This window comes from Juglans regia, chromosome 7 (genome assembly GCF_001411555.2).
Source record: "Juglans regia cultivar Chandler chromosome 7, Walnut 2.0, whole genome shotgun sequence".
Taxonomy (NCBI): domain Eukaryota; kingdom Viridiplantae; phylum Streptophyta; class Magnoliopsida; order Fagales; family Juglandaceae; genus Juglans; species Juglans regia.
The window spans coordinates 34,675,577-34,698,619 of record NC_049907.1 but is presented as its reverse complement, the minus strand read 5'-3'; the positions used below and the strand labels follow the sequence as shown (position 1 = coordinate 34,698,619).

The following is a 23,043-nucleotide window of genomic DNA, read 5'->3' as shown; positions in this document are numbered from 1 at the left end:
TCATTTCTCTTTTGCCTTCCAGAACTCTCTCGAAATCCCTCTTTCTTCATTGTCTTCGTCTTCCATCTTCTCACTCAATGGTTCCCCTTTTCCCTTCGATAGTATTGCGTAGGTGATTGTGACAATGATGATTATACCCAAGTCGATGGGATGAAGATTAGGACTCGAGGTTCCTCTCAACGTAATCAGTGAGTCGACTCAACCTTGATAATAAAACTAACAGGCTGAGTTTTTGCTCCAAAAACAATCGCTCTGGTCAAAACTCCTCTCAACTTTGCTTCAATGAAATATCTTGCTCTTTTTTTTTTTTTTTTTTTGCTAACTTCGCTTTTGAAACCCCGCCCCACTATGACCATAAAATTCACTAAAAAATAGGAGTAATCAACAAAAACCTAAGTAACCAACAATGACCCAGATAAGATGACTAAAAAGGAGGGAGACAAATGGAAAATAATTTTTGGTTATGCAATGGAGCTTCACTTCTTTCATGGCAATCTGATGAGCTTCACTATTATCCACTATTTGCAAGCCTTCAAATGGTGCTGAGCTTTGAAAATGATTGGGTGCACGAGTGTCTTTGATACCATCATTGATGAAAATTTATTGCTGAAAGCTAGAGGCAAGCAGGAAAGCGATGGTTGGAGTAATGGTTGTAGTAGAAACTGAGGAGCCGACGGTGGAATAATTTGAGAGGAGTTGTAACAATGGAGTTGTACCGAAAGAATCCTGAAACTTTCTAAGGGTTTCGCCGTAGCAATGGGGCAGTGGTGTGACTGGTGTCCCTCTTTTTGGTGGGCCCTCTTTTTCTTAACTCAAGAAATGAAATAAATAACAACCGGTTGCACTGCGGTTCCGCAGGCCGGTTGTAACTAGCAGAGCTGTTTTTTTTTTTCATTCTAAATAAGTATATTTTATTAGAAAAGATTATACAAGAAAAGGGGTGGAGTTCTCCAACAAACAACTCAGAACAATAACAACAGTGCAAAGTGGTAGATAAAAAAGAAAAAAAAGTGAGTTTTTGCAATCAATTTCTTGGTCTTCACTCATGTTCTACAAAGAAGATGACATCTTACAAGACGGAAATAAACTGTTCACAAAAAATTGCAAACAATGGAACCACCGCTGGTAGCGGTGGAACCTCCGCTAAAAACGGTGAGAGTGGAGGGGTGGACTGTTGCTTGTTGTCTTTAAATGATTTTTAGAGAGATCCGCAATCCCTTCTTCAAAATCACAGTTTAGATAAAACGATAACAAAATGGAAAATGGGCATTAAGTGGACTGATCTGCTAATTATCTGCATTCTTGCGCTTTTATGATGGTGCTTGGCAACCACGTGCTGGTGGGATGGTGATGGGGTGACCCAAATCTGAAAGATATCAGTGAGACGAAACTGTTGGGTACAGCGAGTGTAGCCGTCGAAAGCATCGTTGTGCGGCGATGCGTGTGGAACGCGCTCGAAAACAAACCACGCGTCGACCTTTTTGGCGAGTTTGTGCAAAGAGTATTTACTTTGCTGATTATAGCCCGTTTCGACATTTGAATTATCTTAAAATTATGTAAATAATAATAAAATAATTGTTAATAATAGTAAAATGATTTGAATTAAGATATTTTATTGAGTTTTGAAAAATAAGAAACAATTGTTCATAAAAATATTAAAAAATTTAAAAATTCTTCAAATATGATTTTTTAATATAAACTTTTATTTTGAAATTTAAAAAAGTTAAATTGATTTTTGTGTTTTAAAGTTGGTAAAAATTACAATAATTAACTAATTAAGGAATAATTAAATGTAAAAGTTGAAGATTTGAAATTAAAAAAATATTTTATATTTGAGTGATATTTAAAAAGAAAATTGTGAAAAATTTTAAGAATTTCTTATCTCATCACATTACCCAACCGTACCCTTACGGGTATTTTTGGAATGAGATAAAATTCTCATCATTATAATTTTCTCAAACTCTCACACAAAATATAATAAACAATTCATCTTTTTCAAATCCCAAAATAAGAATAATATTTTAAACTTTCAAGAGTGATTTTTCCCTTTTAGCTCACCAAAAACACAACATATCGAAAGCACATGGAATCCATAATTCCCTAGTAGATGGTCTTGTATTTTTTATAAAACAAAAAAAAAAAAAATACATTTCATGTGGAGGGTTTATGTTACCCCTCTCAGAACTAATCACAGCAGCTCTCCTAATTTACTTGATCATACTTATCCTCAGAAGAACCTTTGGAATCTACCCTTAAGCCACCTATCACATGTTATTATATCTTGAATGATTCGCATCTGTTTCTTGAATTCCATTGCTTCAGGCATATGCGACCGTAAGAAAATTGAGAATAATCACAATCAGCCATCAGGTTAAACGACTAAAAATAATCACTTGAAATCATTCAGTATCCATCCTCCATGTCTCTTTGTTTATGCACTTTCTTGCTTCATTTGCAGCATAAAAATGTTACAAGTGCCACGCTCCCCTCCATCCATGTAAAGGTGGCATTCATAATGTCAGTAATATAATTATATCAACAAGGGATAATAGATGAACAAATTTGGGAGAGAATCAAATCCTCTCAATTTACAGCCTCTTTCTTTAGCCTAAAATCCTAAAAGAAAAAAAAAAAAAAAAAAATAGGCGTTGAAGCCAGAGGTCAATCCAATTGCCAATTGAATTTTATATATCAGCGAAACGAGATCCTATTCATCGTGTAAACTAATGGGAGTGTCTATGGAACAGTTGAACAGCTGATGCTGCCCAACAAACATCTTGAACTCTAAACAGACTGCACAAACCCCATCCATGCCATATCTTCGGACATTGCTTTGAATTAGCCAAGCAAGAACTTGAAAATGTCACTGAGCGAAACTATGCCTTCCACACGCTTGCTGCCAGCCTCCACAATGACAAGCCTTCTGACACCTGAAACACGGTTACACGACATTTTGAGAGGCCAGTTAATTCAATGTAGAAATCTAAACATGGGGTCGTTCTCATGTCAACAGGACAAAGTGGTAGCCAAAATTGGTGTATAAAGGGGTGAGTCAAATTTAATTCCAGCCGTGATACATTGATAACTCCCATCATGTCTAAGGTCTCAGACCCAACAAGCCCACAAAATAGAATTTATGCAAATTTCATATTCTACATAATGCTTGAGCAATTCACCTTTCATGTGACTGTTTGTTTGAATGCCAAGCAGCACTCTGGCTATCTTTTCTTTTGCTAAGTGAAAGGAGTAGAAGGGTGAAACACGAGGTGGCTTCCCTTCTGAGCGTGACCATTGTAAGCAACTTACCCACTGAGACCTAAACAGGGTCACATGAGGGGCCTAAACGGCAGTAAACCACAAGTGCTCCCTCAAGTCAGGTTTGAGCCATAGTTTAGACCCCAATCTCAATAGGGAATTTATGAATCCATAGGCGGCTAATGCCAATATTCTGAGGTGAATCCATATTTGGATTCGAACCCAGGACTCTGGCTATGGTCTTCAATATATGTCATCTAACTCGAGGAGAGAGTCTGGAGGTTGGGGCAACAAGTCAGGAATTCATCCATCACAAACTTAAAAGAGGAAAACAAATCAGCAAAAATGTATCCATTCGTTTTGTGGACAGCATTGTGCTGGGATTACACCATTTTGAAAGCAGATGTCATTAAAGGACACGTAGTGCATACGAGGAATATAAATGCCATACAAGGAATACAGACGAAGGATAGGCACAAGAAAAGTAAGAATCGTATTTACCATTTCTCTGCTGACACAGTGCACTCTAACAAAATAAATTGGACAACATTTACCACGTTTTATATTGTCGTTCTATATTGTCTCCAAATTTTACAACCAAAACAGTAAAACAAAAAACCTGTATTTATGCATTTCACTATATGATAATGATGCTACACCCTTCAACCCTTCAGCCAACAGCAAGAGAATGCTTTTTTTCAGAACTTTAATCTTTAGTTTAAACATAAAAGAGGACATGCGTCACCAATCAAAAAGAGAGAACATACTTCATATAAAATAAGTAACAAAATAAGCTTTACCAGGATTTGCCAATCGCTCCATCACTTTATGCAGTGAGTCAGAGCGCAAACACATCTGAAATCTTTGACTTCTTGGCTCATAAGGAGGGTACGACTCTTGTCCAAACCGCAATGCCTGAGAGAGAGAGAGAGAGAGGCACAATGCAAAAAATTATGTAACAATGATCACTGTAGCTGGCACAATAAGTTAGAACTAAGGCCTACAGACCCACATTGGGTCTAAAGAAAAAAGAACATTGTATAAAGCTAACAGAAATAGATTCCGTACCCTAAGGCCCCGTTTGGAACTTTGACTGAACTGAGACTGAACCGAGTCTAACTCTCAAATCACTAAACTCATCTCAACTCAAAACCTCTTTACACGTGGGACCCACAACCTTTTTCAACTCAACACCTCTTTACACGTGGAACCCACAACCTTTTTCAACTTTCCATAAATACATCTAAACTCATCTTAACATTCAAACACATCTAAACTCATCTTAGATGGGCTCCACAAAACTCACTCTACCATCTCAACTCACTACTATTCATAAAGAAATCAACTCATCTCAACTCAGCTCAACATCCAAACGGAGCCTAAGTCGAGCACAAGAGAATTCAGAATTGTTGTTGTCAAATGTTATATCATAGAACCTGATATTTGAAATCCTACAGTCTGTCACGCAAGAGTTTCCTTACAAAATTTAATCCTCATGAAAAGATAAGACTTCAGACAGATCATTTAAGCTCTAGAGCCGTGCTACACTAACTAGTATATACTTTGGAAAACAATTTCTCCGCTCAAACTTGTTAACATTGCCAATGACCATATGATAACAAGGAACTGACATCCCAGCCTAACTTACCAATAACTGACACCCCTGTGCACAGAGTGTAAGGCCCGCAATTTTGCAAATTGAGAGCAATATATTGCTAGTGATAAATACCTCTATCGATGTTGCTAGAGAAAAATGGCTGTAGTTTTTATTTCGATATTTATTTCTGTTTGACATTCTACACGTGCAAAGCCCACATTTGGTTCCCTCTTAGAATGCATTTGGTTTCCAAACTCAGCTGAGTTCAGTCTAACTTTAAGCTGAGTCTAACATCCAAACACCAAACTCTCAAAATTCTAAACTCATCCCAACTGAATCTTCTTACACGTGAGACCCACAACCTTTTTCAACTTAAAAAATCTTTATACGTGAGACCCACAACCTTTTTCAATTTCCCATAACAAGTATTAAACTCATCTTAACATCCAAACACATTTTAAACTCAGTTTAGATGGATCCCACATAACTCCCTTCACTACTCAACTCACTACCGTTCATAAATAACTCAACTCAGCTAACCTCAGCTCAACATCCAAACGGAACCTTAGTGGGTTGGCTGCAAAGGGGTGTTAAGTGTGTCTCAGCTTGATATACATTGTCATACACATCACCCCCCCCCCCCTTTCCCCAAAATGAAAGGAAGAATAAACTCCTCTGTGCCCAATAACTGAATCCAACATGTGAACTGTGATGCATACATATTTTAGTTGCAACTAAAATATCCTTTAAAAACTGAAAGGAATAAATCATGAGTAACTTTCTCCTACCTCTATAAACCTCTCCACCTCGAGCCAAATATAATTCTCAACCAAAGGCTAGCATGTAAAGCTCTTCAACACCCACAATCAAACAGAGTATATATAATATGACCAGCAATCATTTTGCACAATAAATATATAGATGCATCTGGAAAAATGCTACTGCTAAATGCCAAAGGTAGAAAACTAGCAGATCTAGACATGACCGCATCACAGTAAGTATACGCGTACAAGGTAATCAATTGACACTCAAAACTGAGACAGTCAATCAGTGTTATCGATCGGCTTTAGCTAAACTACAACATTTTCAATACACAGAGAATGAAAACAGTAAATGATAACATGTTTACACTTTTACTTCACAAAAAATGTGTATAAGATAGTTGATTGTTCACTTAAAACAGGTTACAACCTTTACCTGATGAATTGTCATTTCATCAAGATTAATGTGTGTATAAGCTCTGTCTCTAGCCAAAGCTGTTATATCACTGTCAAAAACATATAGAAATAATGAATAACCACCCGTTGTAGACAAATAGAAGGTGGCTTAAGAATCAGATCTAAGCATCTTAAAAACATGCAATATTCAACTTACAGGTAACATACTAACCTGCGACAATATACATCAAGTAACGAGTCATTGTCATCAACTATTGGTACTGAACTCACTTGAGCTGCAAAAGCAAAGGATGCATACAAATTACAGGACATAGAAAAAGCATCAATTTGCAAATATATGGCCACCAGAATCTAAGTTGCAATTGCTTCAACTAGTCAAGTCTATTGGTGTCTAACTTTCATTCTGTAGCCCATAGGTTCAATGAGCCTCAAATGGACCAAAAAAAGTACAGCGACTGAAAATTATTTCATGACTCAAATCATATTTGTACCTTTTCTTTCAATAAGTGTGTTATATACGTATAGGCAAGCTTCTTATAAAAAATATAATTTTTTTGATAAGTACTTATAAAAAATATAATTATAAGCAAGCTAGACAGATAATCTTGCAAAGCTATCTTATATTTTGTAATGGTAATTTTTGTATTAGTATTTTGTAATAGAAAATTTGTAGTAGAAAATTCCAATTGAAACTTATTTTCACCATCAATCTCAATGAGTTACAATACTTTGTTCTCCATAGAGTCCATATATCATTGCAATTGCTTTAGTCTGTCTAAACTAAAATAAAGCACACTTAGGTTATATCCCTTAACAGTGTGCTAGGCTTACAGAGTGGTTTTCTTCCGAGAAACCACAGACATGTGAACTTGAATACATACATCTTTACATTCACTGTACAAACAAGTTAAATTTAAGGCCAAAAATTCCACCCAATAAACAGTATGAATTGCTATGTTGTAGACTATCTTCTTCCTGCCCCCACCCCTCCCCCTCCCCCTCCCCCTCCCCCTCTCTGAACATGATGCAAGCAAGAATCATACCTTGAACTAACAAATTTAACGCTGAACTAAGAGAAGCACTAGGTCTCAACATTGCTAATGGTCGCCGATTAGATTCCCCTATTTGTGGAGCCCATGTACCCACAGGAATTGCGCAAATGGGTAGCTGGAGTATGGGTAACGAGCTTGCACAATGTTTAAAACATCGACAAACACCTGAGAATTACCAACGAGAGGTTTAACACCCAATCATGTACCATCAGTTGGCAACCTTTACAAAGCCATGCATCATTATTTAGAAGCAAGTTGGAAAGCTTACATTTCAGAATTCCAGAAAGTGAAGCAAGATGTAATAACTGTGGAAATAATCCATCTTCTGAAGATGAATAGATGACAGGAACGGTGGCCACCTCATTTTGCAGAATCTTGAGAACAACATCTTTCAAATTATCATATGGACTAGCCTGCAATTAACAAACAATGGGACCAATTGACCACAGGCATGTGCTAAATACTACCACAATGATGCTGCTTTTCTCAAGCAGACGGCACAAACAATTAAGAGAATGCACGGGGGGTTTACAGATAAAGATCTTATATATTCCCAGGGCTAATTCAATGGATAACTGCACAATGGACAAGAAAAAGGAGCTATAATGCCACTGTAGGACTGTCCTCCACACGACAGCACAGCAATTTCAAGGTCACTAAAGCATCATCTCAATAAGAGAACAGCTTTACACTGCATGTAGTCTAACTATTCCTTTTTTTTATTGTTGTTAAGTAGTCTTAACTATTCACATCCCCGTCACATTTTATTCTATATCTACTAGCTCACCATTGAGAAAAACTTTTATTATGTCATGATAGATTATGATTAGTTCCAAGATTTAGACAATCTTTCCCAAGCTTTACTAGTTTAATAAAAATTTCCGTTTCCTTAGACACCCTAAGGTTTTTTTCTTTTTCAAATCAGTGACACCCTAAGGCGTTTTGAACAATCTTACGAGTTTTTATGATGGCCTCTTTACAATTGAATCCCTGTGTACTCAAACAACACCTTATTTGATTATAGATAAAATTTATCAAAAAATTGAATCAAGAGTATCTCATTTCTCAGATACCATAAAACGGCATTCAACAATGTTTACATAAGTTTTACGATGACCTTGTAAATTATCGAGATTTTATACTCCATCAAAAACAATAAGTTATCTCAGAAGTGCTTCTGAGCAACTATAACACAGTTATTATTCTAGTTATTCCTAAGTAGAAATTAATACTTGCATTTGCAGACTATGAGATATATTTTTGTATGAACACGTAGGCCCACACCCCACATACACAGAAGTATAATCTCTTGCAGGTTTTTTTCATAGGTAAGCAAAACTTATTGATAATAATGAACAAGCCTAGCCCAAGTACAAGGGATGCATACAAGAGATCTTGCATGTTATTAATAACCAATTAATATATACATATATCTATATATATGAATGGCAACTCAGTCCATTTACATGTCAGAGATTCTAACATCCCAGATGCTATACACTTACATGGATGAGACGTCTAGGAAATGCTCTCCCATGAAGATCATTTTGCCTGTTCAGATATGCCTTTTCCTCTTTCCAAGCAGATATAGTATGCGTTTCAAGCTCCTCTTCTGTCAGATTTGACGCATGACTCCCAAGCTAAAGTAAAATGTAAGTTAGCAAGCTTAATAAAGTTATCAACTATTTAACAATGCAAATGCATGCTTTGACTGAACTTTACAACATACGCATAGATCTTATCTAGCACAAATTCTGTCAATAATATGTACATCCAAAAAAACATTGCTAGCACCAAGAATGGTCAAAGGCAAATATTTATGATGCTGCATTTGGCAGCAAGCATTTGATGATGACATGCTAGGAATAATGTTGTAAGAGGCTAGGTTACATATTTCCTATCCTTGTTTTCCCTTCTCACAAGTGTGGCCAATCATATAGAGAAGTTATAAAAGGACTTTTTTATGGAGCTGTCTAGGTGAAGAGTTCAAACTTCACCAAGTAAACCATGTTAAGGTGTGCTATTCAATGTCTGAGGGAGGTTTCATAGTTCAAAACTTGCCTCCAAAGGAAATGGCTTTGGTGTTACCAACATTGGAGAGAAGCCTTGTGGAAAGCCATAGTGGATTTGGAATTTGGTTGTGCTTGGTGTGGGTAGTTTATTAATGAGAAACATGGGCTGCACAAGGTGGATTTATGGAAAAATGTAAAAAGAGAACGGGGTTTCTTTTTTTTCTAGTCATACTAGACTTTAAGTGGAGATGGCTTTAGGAATCGATTCTATCATGATTTATGGTGCGGTCACAGGGCCCTCAAAGAAGCACTCTGAAAGATGTAAAGTATTGCACTGTAATACACCAAGGCCCAAGCCACATCTGAGTCTATATTCTAAAAGGAGCCCCCAAGGAATCATTCTACAGAGCAAGAACTTCTCCCTCTCAAGCAATGTGGGATCCCATTCACCACCTATACTCACTAAATATGGGGTATCACATGCACATGTGGAGGAGGCTTTGGTACCTCATATATTAAGGTTCTCCCGTGGTTCCCAAATGGAATGTTAGCTTTATCAAAATAGCCCATGACTAGGAGATTAATGTCTTTGCAGAGAGTTCTTCAATCACTTCTACCCTACTAGATTACGCCTGAGCAATGCAAATAAGATTCTTTAAGCCATTTCCAAGCAAGGGAGGTCCGATGTTCAATCTCTATAAGGTCTTTATACCACATGATGGTAATTTCTTCCCTTGAAAAAGCGTGGGGCGTACCAAGGTGCTCTCAATAGTAGCCTTTTGGCTTGGATGCCATCCTTGAATATCCTCACCACAGATAACCCAAGGAAATGCCATATAATCATACCGGTGTTGTATGTGTATGAGTGTGAGGAATCAATAGACCACCTCTTACTCCATTGTGAGATTGCCAACACCTTACAAAATGATAACTCAACCGAGTTGAGGTAGCTTGGGTTATGCCCATGAGAACAGGAGGCCTTCTCTTTGCCAATTGTAAAGGGGTTATATAACCCATAAATTGTAGCGGTGTGGTGGATCTGAAGGGAAAAGAGCGATAGAAACTTTGTAGATCACAAGTGCACAATGGAAGAACTTACGAGTTAAGACTTTTAATTCAAGACCACGTTCCTTTGGACAACCTCTATAGATTTTAATGGACAGAGTTTTCATGATTTTCAGTCTCTCTTCCTATTCCTAGTCCAGTTTTCCCCTTGCATACTTCTTGTTTACTCAAGACTATACCTTTTGAGTTTTTAAAATTTTATTTTTTGATAGTCTTAAATTAATTTTTTATTTTTTTTTTACAAGTAAGAAACTTCATTGATTGAATGAAACCAGGCACAACTCATGTACACAGGAACTATACAAAAGAGACACCTAATTACATTCTAGAAAACTGAAAAGAAAGCAAAAACTCATGGGCATTCCCTCCCTTTAATACAATAGCAGCAAACCATTGAACTAAAGAACATACAAAAAAGTTCCATAATTCCTGCACAGTTCTCTCCTTGTTGTTGAAGCACCTCTCATTACATTCCATCCATATACACCACAATAGGCACAAAGGAACCATCCTCCACGTCACTGCCAGTTGGGAGCAATGATGATACCTATTCCAACATGATAAAAGTTCCACCACACTCTGGGCATGACCCAAGACAACCCAGCTTGACTGAAAATACCCGCCCATAACTCCCTTGCCACCTCACAATGCAAAAAAAGATGTTCAATCGATTCGCCATTGCTTTTACACATGCAACACTACTCCATCACGATCATCCCACGTTTCCTTAGATTATCAGCCGTCAAAATATTTCCTAAAGCTGCAGTCCAAGTAAAAAATGCAACTTTAGGGGGTACGGGGACTCTCCAAATACCCTTCCAAGGGAACCAAATGGGCTGATGTGCTGCCAGCACTTTGTAGAAAGATTTAACTGAGAATTTTTTGCTCCCTGAGTGTTTCCACAACATTCTATCTCTCCCATTTCCTCTTATCTTCTTGGAATAAAGAAAGCTGTAAAAACCCGCTATTTCATCCACTTCGCAATCCTGCACGTTTCTAGATAAAATCATATTCCAATGTACATTACCACTGGCTCGGCACATTACATCTTAAACAGAAGCCTGCTGATTTGCTGCCAATCTGAAAACTCCTAGAAAAAACAGAAAATAAAGCGCTCTCACCACACCATACATCAAACCAAAAGCTGATTCTTGTACACTTTCCCACCTCAAAATTAGTGTGTTTTACAAACACCTTACACCCCTTTCTAATAAACTTCCACAGGCTCACCCCATAAGTACCCCTACCCTCCTTGGAACACCAGCCCCCCCAATCATAACCATACTTCCGATCAATAACCAATCTCCACAGCAAGTCCCCTTCCAATTGGGATCTCCACAGCCACTTCCCTAAGAGAGCTTTATTAAAAAAGAACAAATTGCACACCCCCAAGCCTCCCAACTCCTTTGGACAGCACACTTTTTTCCAACTCACTAGGTGAACTTTATGTTCTTCACCCATGCCACCCCACAAGAAGGCCCTAAACAGTTTTTCAATCCGATTGGCCACTCACACCGGTAAAGGGAATAAGGAGAGAGTATGTAGGAAGATTGGAGAGAGTGCTTTTGATGAGCTATAGTTCCCCACCCACAAGGCCACTTCCCTAAGAGAGCTTTATTAAAAAAGAACAAATTGCACACCCCCAAGCCTCCCAACTCCTTTGGACAGCACACTTTTTCCCAACTCACGAGGTGAACTTTATGTTCTTCACCCATGCCACCCCACAAGAAGGCCCTAAACAGTTTTTCAATCCGATTGGCCACTCTCACCGGTAAAGGGAATAAGGAGAGAGTATGTAGGAAGATTAGAGAGAGTACTTTTGATGAGAGTTAGTCCCCCCCCCTTTTTGATAAGTAAGAGATAAATATTATATAAACGAATGAAATAGGCATAGCTCATGTACATAGGAAGTATACAGAAAAATACCTAAATACATTCTACATGCGATAAATTAAAGACAATAAATCATGAACATTGCCCCTGCAATACAATAACGGAAAGCCAAGACAATAAAGCGTGGAACAAAAAATTCTTCAACTCAGCCAATGTGCGTTCCTTATCTTCAAAGCAACGCACATTTCTTTCCATCCAAATACACCACATGATACACAACGAAATCATCTTCCACACCGCTACCACTTGATGACAGCCTTGCATCTTCCTCCAACAACCCAACAGATCCACCACCCTCAAGGCATAACCCAAGCAACATCAACCCTTGAAAAATCTCATCCCACACACCCTTGTTACCTCACAGTGTAGTAAGAGATGGTCCACTGATTCTCCATTCTTTTTACACATGTAGCACTAATCCATGACTACACATCCTCTCTTCCTCAGGTTGTCCGTGGTCAAGGTCTTCCCAAAGGCGGCACTCCAAACAAAAAAGGCTACTTTAGAAGGCACACGAGACCTCCAAATATTCTTCCAGGGAAACGGAGAATAATCTTGTGTTGTCAAGATGTTATAATACGCCTTCACTGTCCATAACTTGTGAGTATTAGACCTCCACTTCAATCTATCTCGATGTGCTATAGGGGTCCCCGTAGAATATAGTGAGCTGAAAAATTCTGCAACAATAGATAATTCCCAGTCATGAAAGTCCCTACTAAAGAGAATGTTCCACTGATACGAGCCATGAGAAAATAACTACAAATCCGCCACTAACGCCTCCCTGTTAACTGCAATACGATATAGGGCCGGAAAAGCCCTTTCCAAAGCTTGATATCCACACCACAAGCCCCGCCAAAAGCTTGTTTGATTGCCCTCACCAACTACAAAACGGATTTGATTTGCAAAGCATGGTCACCCCTTCCTTATAAACTTCCATAAACCCACACCATACCCCCCTCTCGCTTCGTTGGAACACCAACCACCCCTAGCGACACCATATCTAGCATCAATAATTTCCTTCCACAATGATCCCTCCTCCAAGTGATATCTCCAAAGTCATTTTCCTAATAGGACTTTATTAAAAGTTCTCAAATTACACACTCCCAATCCCCCATTCACAACTGAGGCATAAACTGTTTTCCATCTAACCAAATGAAATTTCTTCTCCTCCCCCATGCCTCCCCATAAGAACGCCCTAAATAGTTTCTCCATCCTATTCACCTCCCCTGCAGGCATAAGAAACAAAGATAAAAAGTATGTGGAGAGGTTACTGAGAGTACTCCTAATAAGAGTGAGACGGCCCCCTTTTGATAAATACACCCGCTTCCAACCAGCCAACCTTTTCTTTATCTTCTCCACCACCCTATCCCAAACAACTCTAATCTTAAAAGTTGCTCCCAATGGAAGGCCCAGATATTTCATTGGGAAGGAAGACACCTTACATTCCAGAAGGCTTGCTAAACTGAGGATATTAGGTACTGCACTCACAGGAACCATCTCAGACTTGCCAAGGTTTACCTTGAGCCCTGACACTGCTTCAAAGCAAAGTAACAATGCTTGCAGAGTTTGGATTTGGCTATCATCCACTTCGCAAAAGACTAAAGTATCATCTGCAAAAAGAATATGTGAGATGATAGTAGGGCCCCCAGAGCCATTGCCCACCTGAAAACCAGCTAAAAACCCTCCCCCAACAGCAGCCTGCACCATCCTACTTAAGAGCCTCCATAACTATAACTAGGGGTGCAAATGGTCAGGTCCGGTCCAGTCCGGCAATGGACCGAATATTTTCAATTCATCATTTTTCCGAACCGGACAGCTATCGGTCCGGCCTAATTTTTTTTATTTTTTATTTTTTTTAATAATTAATAAAAAAAATTATTTAAAATACTAAATTAAATTAAGTGACTTATTAATGTGGATTATGTAACAAACTCAATAAAAAAATATTTTATATGGTCAATGATAATAAATTAGATGAAAATTATATTATTAATTTATATAATTACTATATAATTAACTAATTGATATTATATATTAGTTAATTCATAGAATATTAACAACTGTTAATAACATATTTAAAATTTTATATTGTTAATAGTGATAGGTTAGATGAAGATATATATAAAATATTGTTAATTTATAGAATATTAACAAATATTAATAATATATTTAAAATTTTATATTGTCAATTGTACAATTATTATATATAAAATATATATAAAAAATTTTTTTTTCATTCGGTCCGGTCCGATCCAGAAAAACTCTGGACCGTGGACTGGACTGAAACTTTTCGGTCCTCTAAAATGTGGATCGGACCGGACCGGACCGGTCTAAGTCACGGCCAGGTCCAATCCAGACCGGACCGTTTTTCACCCCTAACTATAACAAATAAAAGTGGAGATAGAGGATCTCCCTGCCGCAATCTCTGTGAACTATCAAAAAAACCAGCAAGTGTGCCATTGACTAGAACTGAGAACCGTGCCGTTGAAATACAATGACGCATCCATGAAATCCACCTAACCCCAAAGCCACACCTCTCAAGCAAGTATAAGAGGAATTCTCAGTTCACATGATCACACGCCTTCTCCATGTCAACCTTGCAAAGAACACAAGTGCCTCCCTCCCGAAGCCTGTGGTCCAAGCACTCATTTGCAATGAGTACCAAATTAAGAATTTGTCCCCCCAGAATAAATGTGTTCTGAGACTTGGAAATAATATGCTCCAACACCGGGCTAAGCCGGTTGGCAAGAACCTTCGCAATAATCTTATACACGCTACTAACCAGGCTTATTGGACAAAAGTCCTCAATAGTCGAAGCCCCGTGTTTCTTAGGAATAAGAGCAATGAAGATCGCATTAAGGAATTTTTCAAACTTTTGGAAAGAGTAAAATTCACTAAAAACCTGCATTACATCACCTTTCACAATGTCCCAACAAGTTTGAAAGAAACCCATTAAAAAACCATCCGAACCCAGTGCCTTATCCTTAACCATACCAGAAATGACATTGTAAATCTCTTCTTCAGTAAAAGGTCTCTCCAGAACACTCGCACTCTGCGAGTCAATTGCCTCAAAAGGCAAGGCATCAAGCTTCGGCCTTCAAGAAGCCGATTATGTGAGAAGGGTCTCATAATAGTGTAGTACTATATGGTTTTCTAGCTCGGGAGGAGAAGAAATCACATGAGAGTCTAATTGAAACGACTCAATAGCATTGTTACGCCGATGTGAATTAGCCACTTTGTGAAAGAGCTTAGTGCACCTATCACCTTCTTTCAACCAAGGGGCCCTAGATTTTTGACGTCATTAAGTCTCCTCTGACAATAAAACTCTTTCCAAGTTTGCCATAACCATGCCCTTCCTCAAAACCACCTCCTCCAAGATATCTCCCAATAATTTTTTGCCCTATAGCTCTTGCAATTCCTCCAACAGTGTAGACTTCTGATTGTCAATGTGACCAAAAATTCCAAGTTCCACTTTTTCAGGTCTTGTTTCAACGCCTTTAACTTGTCTGTAAGAATGAAACTTGGAGTACCAAAGAACTGATATGATGACCACCAAGCACTCACCATCTCTACAAACCCATCTGCTGATAGCCACATGTTTTCAAACTTGAAATACCAGCAACCCCTGTGAATACCCCCACAGTCTAAAAGAATAGGGAAGTGATCTGAGCTAACTCGAGCTAACCATTTTTTACTTTTTTCTAGATAGTGGGCTTCCCACGAAAGAGAGACAAGGAATCTATCCAATCTTGACCAAACCCTCCCATTTAGCCAAGTGTACTCTCCCCCTACCAGTGGGAGATCCATGAGATCCAGATCAAAGATAAACTCGGAAAATTCCTCTATAGCCACAGAATTTCAATAAAACCCTGATCATTCGCTAGGAAAACGAGTAATGTTAAAATCATCCCCCAAACACCACGACACTTCCCATCGTGAGTATAGAACTCCTCCCACAACCTTCTTTTGTTCCTATCTACGTTAGGACTATAGGAACCTGCAAATGCCCATTCCCATCCATCAACCACATTTTTAAACAAAATCACAACCGAGAAATCTCTAATACACTCCTCAATCGCCTCTACCACTCTTTTATCCCACATTAGTAATACTCCACCTGAAGCTCCCAAATAAGCCCAACCCACATACGAGCACCCCCATAAATTTCGCACAATTCTTCTATCAATGAATTGCAACTCTGTTTCTTAAAAACAAACCACATCACCCTTCCACATCCGCAATAATGATTTGATACGAAGGCGTTTATTGCGATCATTAAACTCACGTACATTCCATGATAACATCTTAGGCTTCATAAAAACCTAGATTGCCCCTCCCTTTCGATCTATCCATTCCTCCACTCCCTTCCTTCACATCATAGTTAATGGAATAAGTTAGCCGTCTGAGTTCCCTATCTTGCTTTGAAGCTGATTTCGAGTGGCTAGCTTCGAGTGCTACAAGAAGGGCCTTGAATTGTTCTTCATAACCTTTAAAAGAAAACCCAATAACAGCTTAAATCTCCTCTACCTTCTTGAAAACCCAATTTGATGGACAACTCCCATACTTAGAGCTGGGAGGGAGTGTACATAGAGGAGTTAGAAACGCCCCCTCCTCACCAGGACTATCAGAGGCAAATAAGGCCAGTTCCAAGCTACAAACTAAGTCTGGTTCACCACTGGATTCGACCAAATTTAATTGGTTCACCACTGGTACATCACATAATAAAGCCAGTTTCTTTACCTCCCCAAACTTATTCCCATCAACATACTCCATCTCTAGTGGTAAAAAGCCTAATGGAGACCCCTGTAATGACTATCCACACTCTGACACGTCTAACTGCATCGGCAACGCATCCGGGCCTCCCACCACCACTCACGACTGGGTCTGTGCAATCGACAGCCCACACAACGGCGACGGAAGAACAACACACACAGACCCATCCTCTACCGACGCCTCTACCAACTCGCCATCCTCTATACCGGTGTGTAGTGGCTATGCGGACTCACCGTGATGGTTGACAGTGACTAGCAGGAGTTTCTGAGTCGACGCCTGCCAGACTTTCTTTGGGCCTAGCACTTGGCCCGACCCAGGGCCCTTTACCAACTCAGCCTACACCGAGTGAGCCCTCCCCACCCTTGAGCCCATCACCCTCTGATCCAAGACTGCAATCCTTCCCTTCCTTCATTAAACCCAAAATCATGGCCCAAGCCCATCTGCATAACTTCTTTTCCTTTAACGCAGCATTTAAGGCAAGTATATCTTCCAATAAAACCCTAACTTTTTCCTCCATATCAACCAACGCCCTTAGCACTTGATCCTCATTTAGCCCCAACAACACACTGCCATCTCCCTCGTATGTACGCACGATCTCCACGATGGACGCATCTAGCACCACTGCACTCACGCGAGGCAATACCTTCTGCACCACCTCACGGTACGACCGTGAACCATCATTCGTCGATGATGGAGGACCACCATCTTCCTTATGCCCCTTCAGCTTACCTGCCTGAGGAGACCACAGAACGCAAGCCCCCCTATTTCTCTCACTCAAAACAGAGGAGGAAGAAGCAAGCTCCTTAATAGTGTCTCCAAATGTTTTCCACCCCACCCTTCCTCCCTTCCGGTACCACTATCATACTCCTCTTCTTATCATACCCAACTTCCGAAAGGGAGAAGAAACTACCATTGTGGTTGCATCCCCTCTGCAACATTAACACGGAGTTTCCTTTTCTACATGTTCTTAGAAACTCAGGAAAACCCAAAGACGCAGCACATTCCCTCACCGTAAAGCCCAACCACCCCAAAGCTTCATGATCCAAGGAGATATATTTCACCACACGATGACTACTCTCAGTGATACTCCACCACCTATCATTCTCCTTCCTAAATGAAAATAACTTATGTTCAATGAATACATCTTTACACATTCCCATCGAAGCCAACCAATAACAACCAACTTGATAATCACCAAACTGGACTACACATCAAACTGGACTACATGCTAATCACCACCAAAAAATATTGCCATTGACAACCCACCTCCAAAAGCAAAAAGCAAAAAGCAAAGAAACAAAAAGTGTATGGAGAGAAAAAATAATAATAATAATAATAATTAATTAAGAGAGAGAGAGAAAGCTCAAAGCTTTTTGGTAAGTAGAGCCGCTAGTCTTAAATTAATTATAGAAAATATAGTTGTATTCCTCCAAAGGACCACACTAAAGACATCAAGAACCTTCTAACAATTCGGAATTTTTATTTATTTATTTTTATTTTATTTTTTTTTTTTTAAGTAAACACTACAGATTTTACTTCAAGATATTCAATAAGGAGGAAGCAACAAAATGAAAATAAAAGAATTTCAATTGACCAATGGTGCATTAGTACGCATCTCCTATTGGGTATGTTCAAAAAATACCAGTAACAAATATCTCATAATTTGTCAAAAACTAATTCATTGTACCTGAAAAATAAAGCATCGTGACATCTACGAGGCTTCATTTACCTAAGTCATAGTCCCTAAATATGACACATTGGTAGCTTCCAAAATAACTCATGTAGGTTTTTTAATAAAAAAAAAAAAACCATCAGCAATTTAAAAAAAAAAAACTAATTGTTACAAGAGTTTGCACTAACAAAACTCACCAAAGGAAAGGGTTCCTAATTAATTTATAAAAAAGATGTTCATAATTCTTGACGGACATACCTCTCTTAATATTAAAATAAAATCCAATGCACTAAGAACTCCAACAAACTGGCCCCTGCCAAAGTCGCAAAGAGGAGCCATCGGGATTCCCTGGAATTCGCTTGATTTAGAAAGGTGCATATACCCAATGTCTTCATTAGAAAGTAAGCAAATATGCAACAATGTCAAACAATAAATCAAGGACTGGAGAAGTTCCTCTATAACAGTTTTTAGGGACTTGGCTGGAACAATTAACTCCACAACCAGTGGATATATGCACAAATATCAGGTTACATACAGGATGAGACGTAGCCCTCAAGCCACCCAAAAACATTAGTAGGGCAGTTTCATGGTTCCTTTTTTTTTTCGGTAAATAAGATTTTTGTTTTTTTTAGAACTAGGCATAGCCCATAGCCCAAGTACACGGAACATATACAAGAGCAACACCTAGGTATGATTGAGGTGTCCAAAAGCATTTATGATGTTGTCAAAAGCAAAAGAACTCACGTATGACGAAATGGTTAATAGGATGTGAATGCTATTTAAAACACTATAGACTCACTTCAGATATGTTCATCATTCTCTTCCACTTGAGATAAGCAATGCACCTTGGTTTGATAGAAAGAAAATAAAATTTTTGAATAATTCTTTTCCTTTTTTTTATTGATGAATAATTATTTTCCTTTATCAATAATAAACCACATTTTCTTAAAAGAATATTTCAAACTAAGCAAAAGCAATTTCAACTTAATTCTCATCTCGGAAAAAAATACCTGTTCATGCAGTATATGAAATGCTTGCTTCACAGGTAAATCAACATCTAGGGCAACAACCTGTAAGTGGATTAGAAACTGATTCAAGTAACCATTAGATAAACAGAAAATTGAGTCTCTCAAATGAAAGTAAATGGTAAAGCATCCAAACCTTGCCTGACTCAGGAAGTAACTCGTAGGCAGTGTGAGTAGACAAAAATACCGAAATACGTTGACGGGAGGCCTGTAAATCAGTGTCTGATATACCTGGCACTACCTCAGTCAGTGGACCATCTGCAACTTGGGCCTGCATTGTAACGGTCTGGTTCTAACTCGTTAGCAGATAATAATAACAAAAACAACAACAACAATAATAATAACAACAATTAAGTAGAAAGACAGCCTACAAGAGCCAAAATCCGAGTATTAAGATACAACAAAACACCACTACCATACCATATACCTCCTGTTGTGTAGCATTTGAAAAGGTAAGACACCAAAAAAATGGTTAACCATGACACATGCAAGTGTACTTGAAGAACTCAATTCCCATGATTGACTAAAAAGACTTGCTTTCTAGGCTTCAAAATGTGCAGAGATTCACTAAGAGTCCAGCACGCTAAAGTTCATACTAATCAAGTCAAGCCCACAAACAGACAGGTTGATGTAGCCAAGACTTTTGACTTCAACAAAATCCTTACAAGACATCAACACAACAAAAAGAGCAACAAGTAGCCAAGTCACCAAGATTTCAAATAAATGGGATAACCAACTCACCATACGCCGAAAGGCTTCATTATCAACATCCATGTAATCCGTAGCCAAAAGTAGTGTGTTCACCATACCATATTCGCCACTCTCGTGATGTTGGGACTCGTCATATCGCCATTGACCGTCAACATAAAACTTGTACTGCATGTTAGTTAATCCACACATAAGCATATTCATGTCTCAAGGAATAAGGTAAAACATCTTCTTCAGCATTCTGGGCATAATATACTCATGATAGCATTTTTATTCAAATTTATTAGGCATACCATTATTTCAACAGATTCAAGCACTTTAGGACCACAGATCAGAAGTGATAGTCACCACTTGAGATTATTTTTTTTATCAGTACCACTCGAGATATTAATTTCATGGTAATAAAAGGAACTACTCTATAAACCTTGCAGCCACAAAATAATCTCCAGGCTACTTTATAGCCATGCTTGGCAGACTAATCTTTTTATTTTACACCTTTATAAACAGTCACAATTATGAAGAAATAGCTTATATATCAAAGAAACCCAAAAGTCTGAATAAATAAACTGAAACATATTGAGAAAGCATGATCCAAAATCTACGAAGACGGTGACGCAAAATTAACAATAATTTTTTAAGTACATCTTCTTGTAGGCTTTGTATTCTCTATCTGCTTCAACTCCTTACATAGATCTCAGTGTTCTTAGCTAAATCTAATCTTCTCTTCAACCTTACTGACAGCTCGCATCTTGCTTCCCATAAACAAAGAAGTTAGTTCACGAGACTCAAATATGTCCCACTGTAAATAAGTGCCGACTCGCATGCTTGATAATGAAGTTTCAACATGAACATCATATTGTCAATAAGAACACTTAATATGATCTTTTTTTATAGGTGATAGATAAGTTTTATTCATAACTTGATACAGAATTGCTTCAAAGCACCAAAATTAATTACTCCAACTGCTTTATTTTAATTCCAAAACCACCAACTGACCTGATGGTATCCCGGCATTAAGCCATAAACAGTTTGAAACACATTGTCGCAACCCTCCACAGGCAACATTGGCAGAAGCTGAGACCACCTTCATAAAAATACATGTGAAATCCCGTTAACTAAAACAAAATATATTTCAGTAAATTAAACCAGTCTAAACATAATTCTATAAAATCAGATAAAAGTTCCCATATTGCAGTACGTGGGGAAAAAAGGAAGAAAATCTGGAGAGAACTCACTGTGTGAAAGAGCCACATAGATACACGCTGTTCCCCCCATGTTTCCACACAAAGCGCATTGGGATTAGCACTGTGCCCGGAACTATGGCGTCGTCCGGCACAGAATCCATGTTCGGCCCGAACATACGCCCCCCGAGTTTATAACTAATTTTCTAAAAATACCTTCCAGGCAATAAACCTGATTACACAGCCCAACTAATTCATTCTCAGTATAACAATAAAAAAATTCAACCAAAATTTACCGCAATTCGGAACTGACGAGCACAAAATCCATCAATCAAACCCTAGAAATCCAAATTCTCCCGGAAAAAAATCAAGAAAATATTAGAACTAAATTCCTAATCACCGCTCACAAACTACTCATCCGTTACAAATGCAAGCACAGAAACTAAGCGCATGGACAAATCCCCTAACCCTAATAATATATATTCGAGCAAAGCTGCAAAATCCCACCAAAAACAACTCCGAACTAGAAAATACCGAGGGGCGAGGACACCGGCGAACGACAAATGATCGAGACCCTGAACGAGAGAGGCAGTTATAATAAGAAGTAACAGTTGATGTGAAAATCGGGAGGGTGCGATACGATCAAGTCTGGTTTTTGGAGCCCTAAAGAACGGAACTTGGATTCCGATGGGATGTTCTTCCTATTTTTATCCCATCCCAGGTGGAAAATTATATATATATATATATATATATAAATACCACCAACTTTTTGGAAAGCGAAGGGTGGGGTGCAGTGTGTATAATGTAAGTGGCGAGCTTTGTCTTCAAAGATCTCTCGGCCGGCTTTCGGAGGGACATGGCATTGATGAAGCTAGTTTTATGCTTTATCTTTGCACGTGTGGCCACTTGGTGACAGCAGAGGTCCGACAAGTACAAATCAAATGCTTTCATTTTTTTTATTAATATTCTTACATATTAATTAAAAGAATTCATTCAATTAAATACATGTATTTTTTGGGGTCAAAGCATGGAATTTAGACCCAAATTTGTTCACCTGATGGTGATACCTCTCGTCTTACTTCGTCCAGAATATTCTCTCGTAGACGACTTTTAAAAAGAAGGAAATGAAAAATAAATGTAGAAATTCTCTAAATCATTTTAAGCCCTTTTTTTGGGTTATTTTAAAATCCTAATTTGCTGTAGTGAGAGTTTTTAAAGCTCATTTTAAATATTTAAGTTTCATTTAATTTTAATGTCAACTCCACTAAATATTTAATACATATTACAAATAAAAATAAATTGTCATAAACAACAATGTAAATAAAAAATATAAAATAAATAAATGGCAACAATTATTGTCATTTGTAACATTTGATTGTGCGTCCAATTCTATATATAAATATTTAAAATAAAATATCAAATATTAGTAAATTTAGATGATGAAAAATATTAAAATTAAATTATAAAAACAGATTAATATTGATTGATCAAAACATTACCTGATTCTACCATGAAACTCTTTACATTATTCATGGACTCTCGAATATTAATTGATATCGACAGATGTCTTAACGAAACATGCGTTGTGTTATTGATCTTTAAACATACGAAAATTAATTATTAAACATCAAA

At 38.0% G+C, this 23,043-nt stretch overlaps 1 protein-coding gene across 6 annotated transcripts; it reads right to left on the bottom strand.

Moving 5' to 3' along the window:
* Window positions 1-2,426: 2,426 nt before the first annotated feature.
* On the bottom strand, window positions 2,427-22,220 carry LOC108995049 (sucrose nonfermenting 4-like protein). Of its 6 annotated transcripts, XM_018970514.2 has the most exons (14): window positions 21,946-22,218; window positions 21,466-21,643; window positions 21,227-21,314; window positions 20,264-20,398; window positions 19,659-19,808; window positions 19,508-19,585; window positions 18,756-18,845; window positions 8,588-8,722; window positions 7,351-7,495; window positions 7,074-7,247; window positions 6,242-6,305; window positions 6,050-6,119; window positions 4,056-4,170; window positions 2,427-2,930 (listed from the first exon to the last, which is right to left on the bottom strand). In XM_018970514.2, the coding sequence occupies exons 2-14, from the start codon at window positions 21,588-21,590 to the stop codon at window positions 2,839-2,841; spliced, it is 1,461 nt and encodes a 486-aa protein (XP_018826059.1). In that variant the 5' UTR covers window positions 21,591-21,643; window positions 21,946-22,218; the 3' UTR covers window positions 2,427-2,838. The 6 variants fall into 6 exon arrangements, with proteins under 6 accessions (XP_018826059.1, XP_018826060.1, XP_018826062.1 ...); XM_018970515.2 differs by having other exon boundaries at window positions 19,659-19,793; window positions 21,466-22,220; XM_018970517.2 differs by having other exon boundaries at window positions 19,508-19,567; window positions 19,659-19,793; window positions 21,466-22,219.
* Window positions 22,221-23,043: the final 823 nt, after the last annotated feature.

Bases quoted from the DNA above. Each gene is read 5' to 3' on its own strand.
- LOC108995049 (XM_018970514.2), bottom strand. From the start codon at position 21,590: ATGTTCGGGCCGAACATGGATTCTGTGCCGGACGACGCCATAGTTCCG. The intron at 19,809-20,263 runs GTGAGTTGGTTA...AGTTAGAACCAG, and splicing joins ATGAAGCCTTTCGGCGTATG to ACCGTTACAATGCAGGCCCA. The intron at 7,248-7,350 runs GTAAGCTTTCCA...GGTAATTCTCAG, and splicing joins ACTTTCTGGAATTCTGAAAT to GTGTTTGTCGATGTTTTAAA.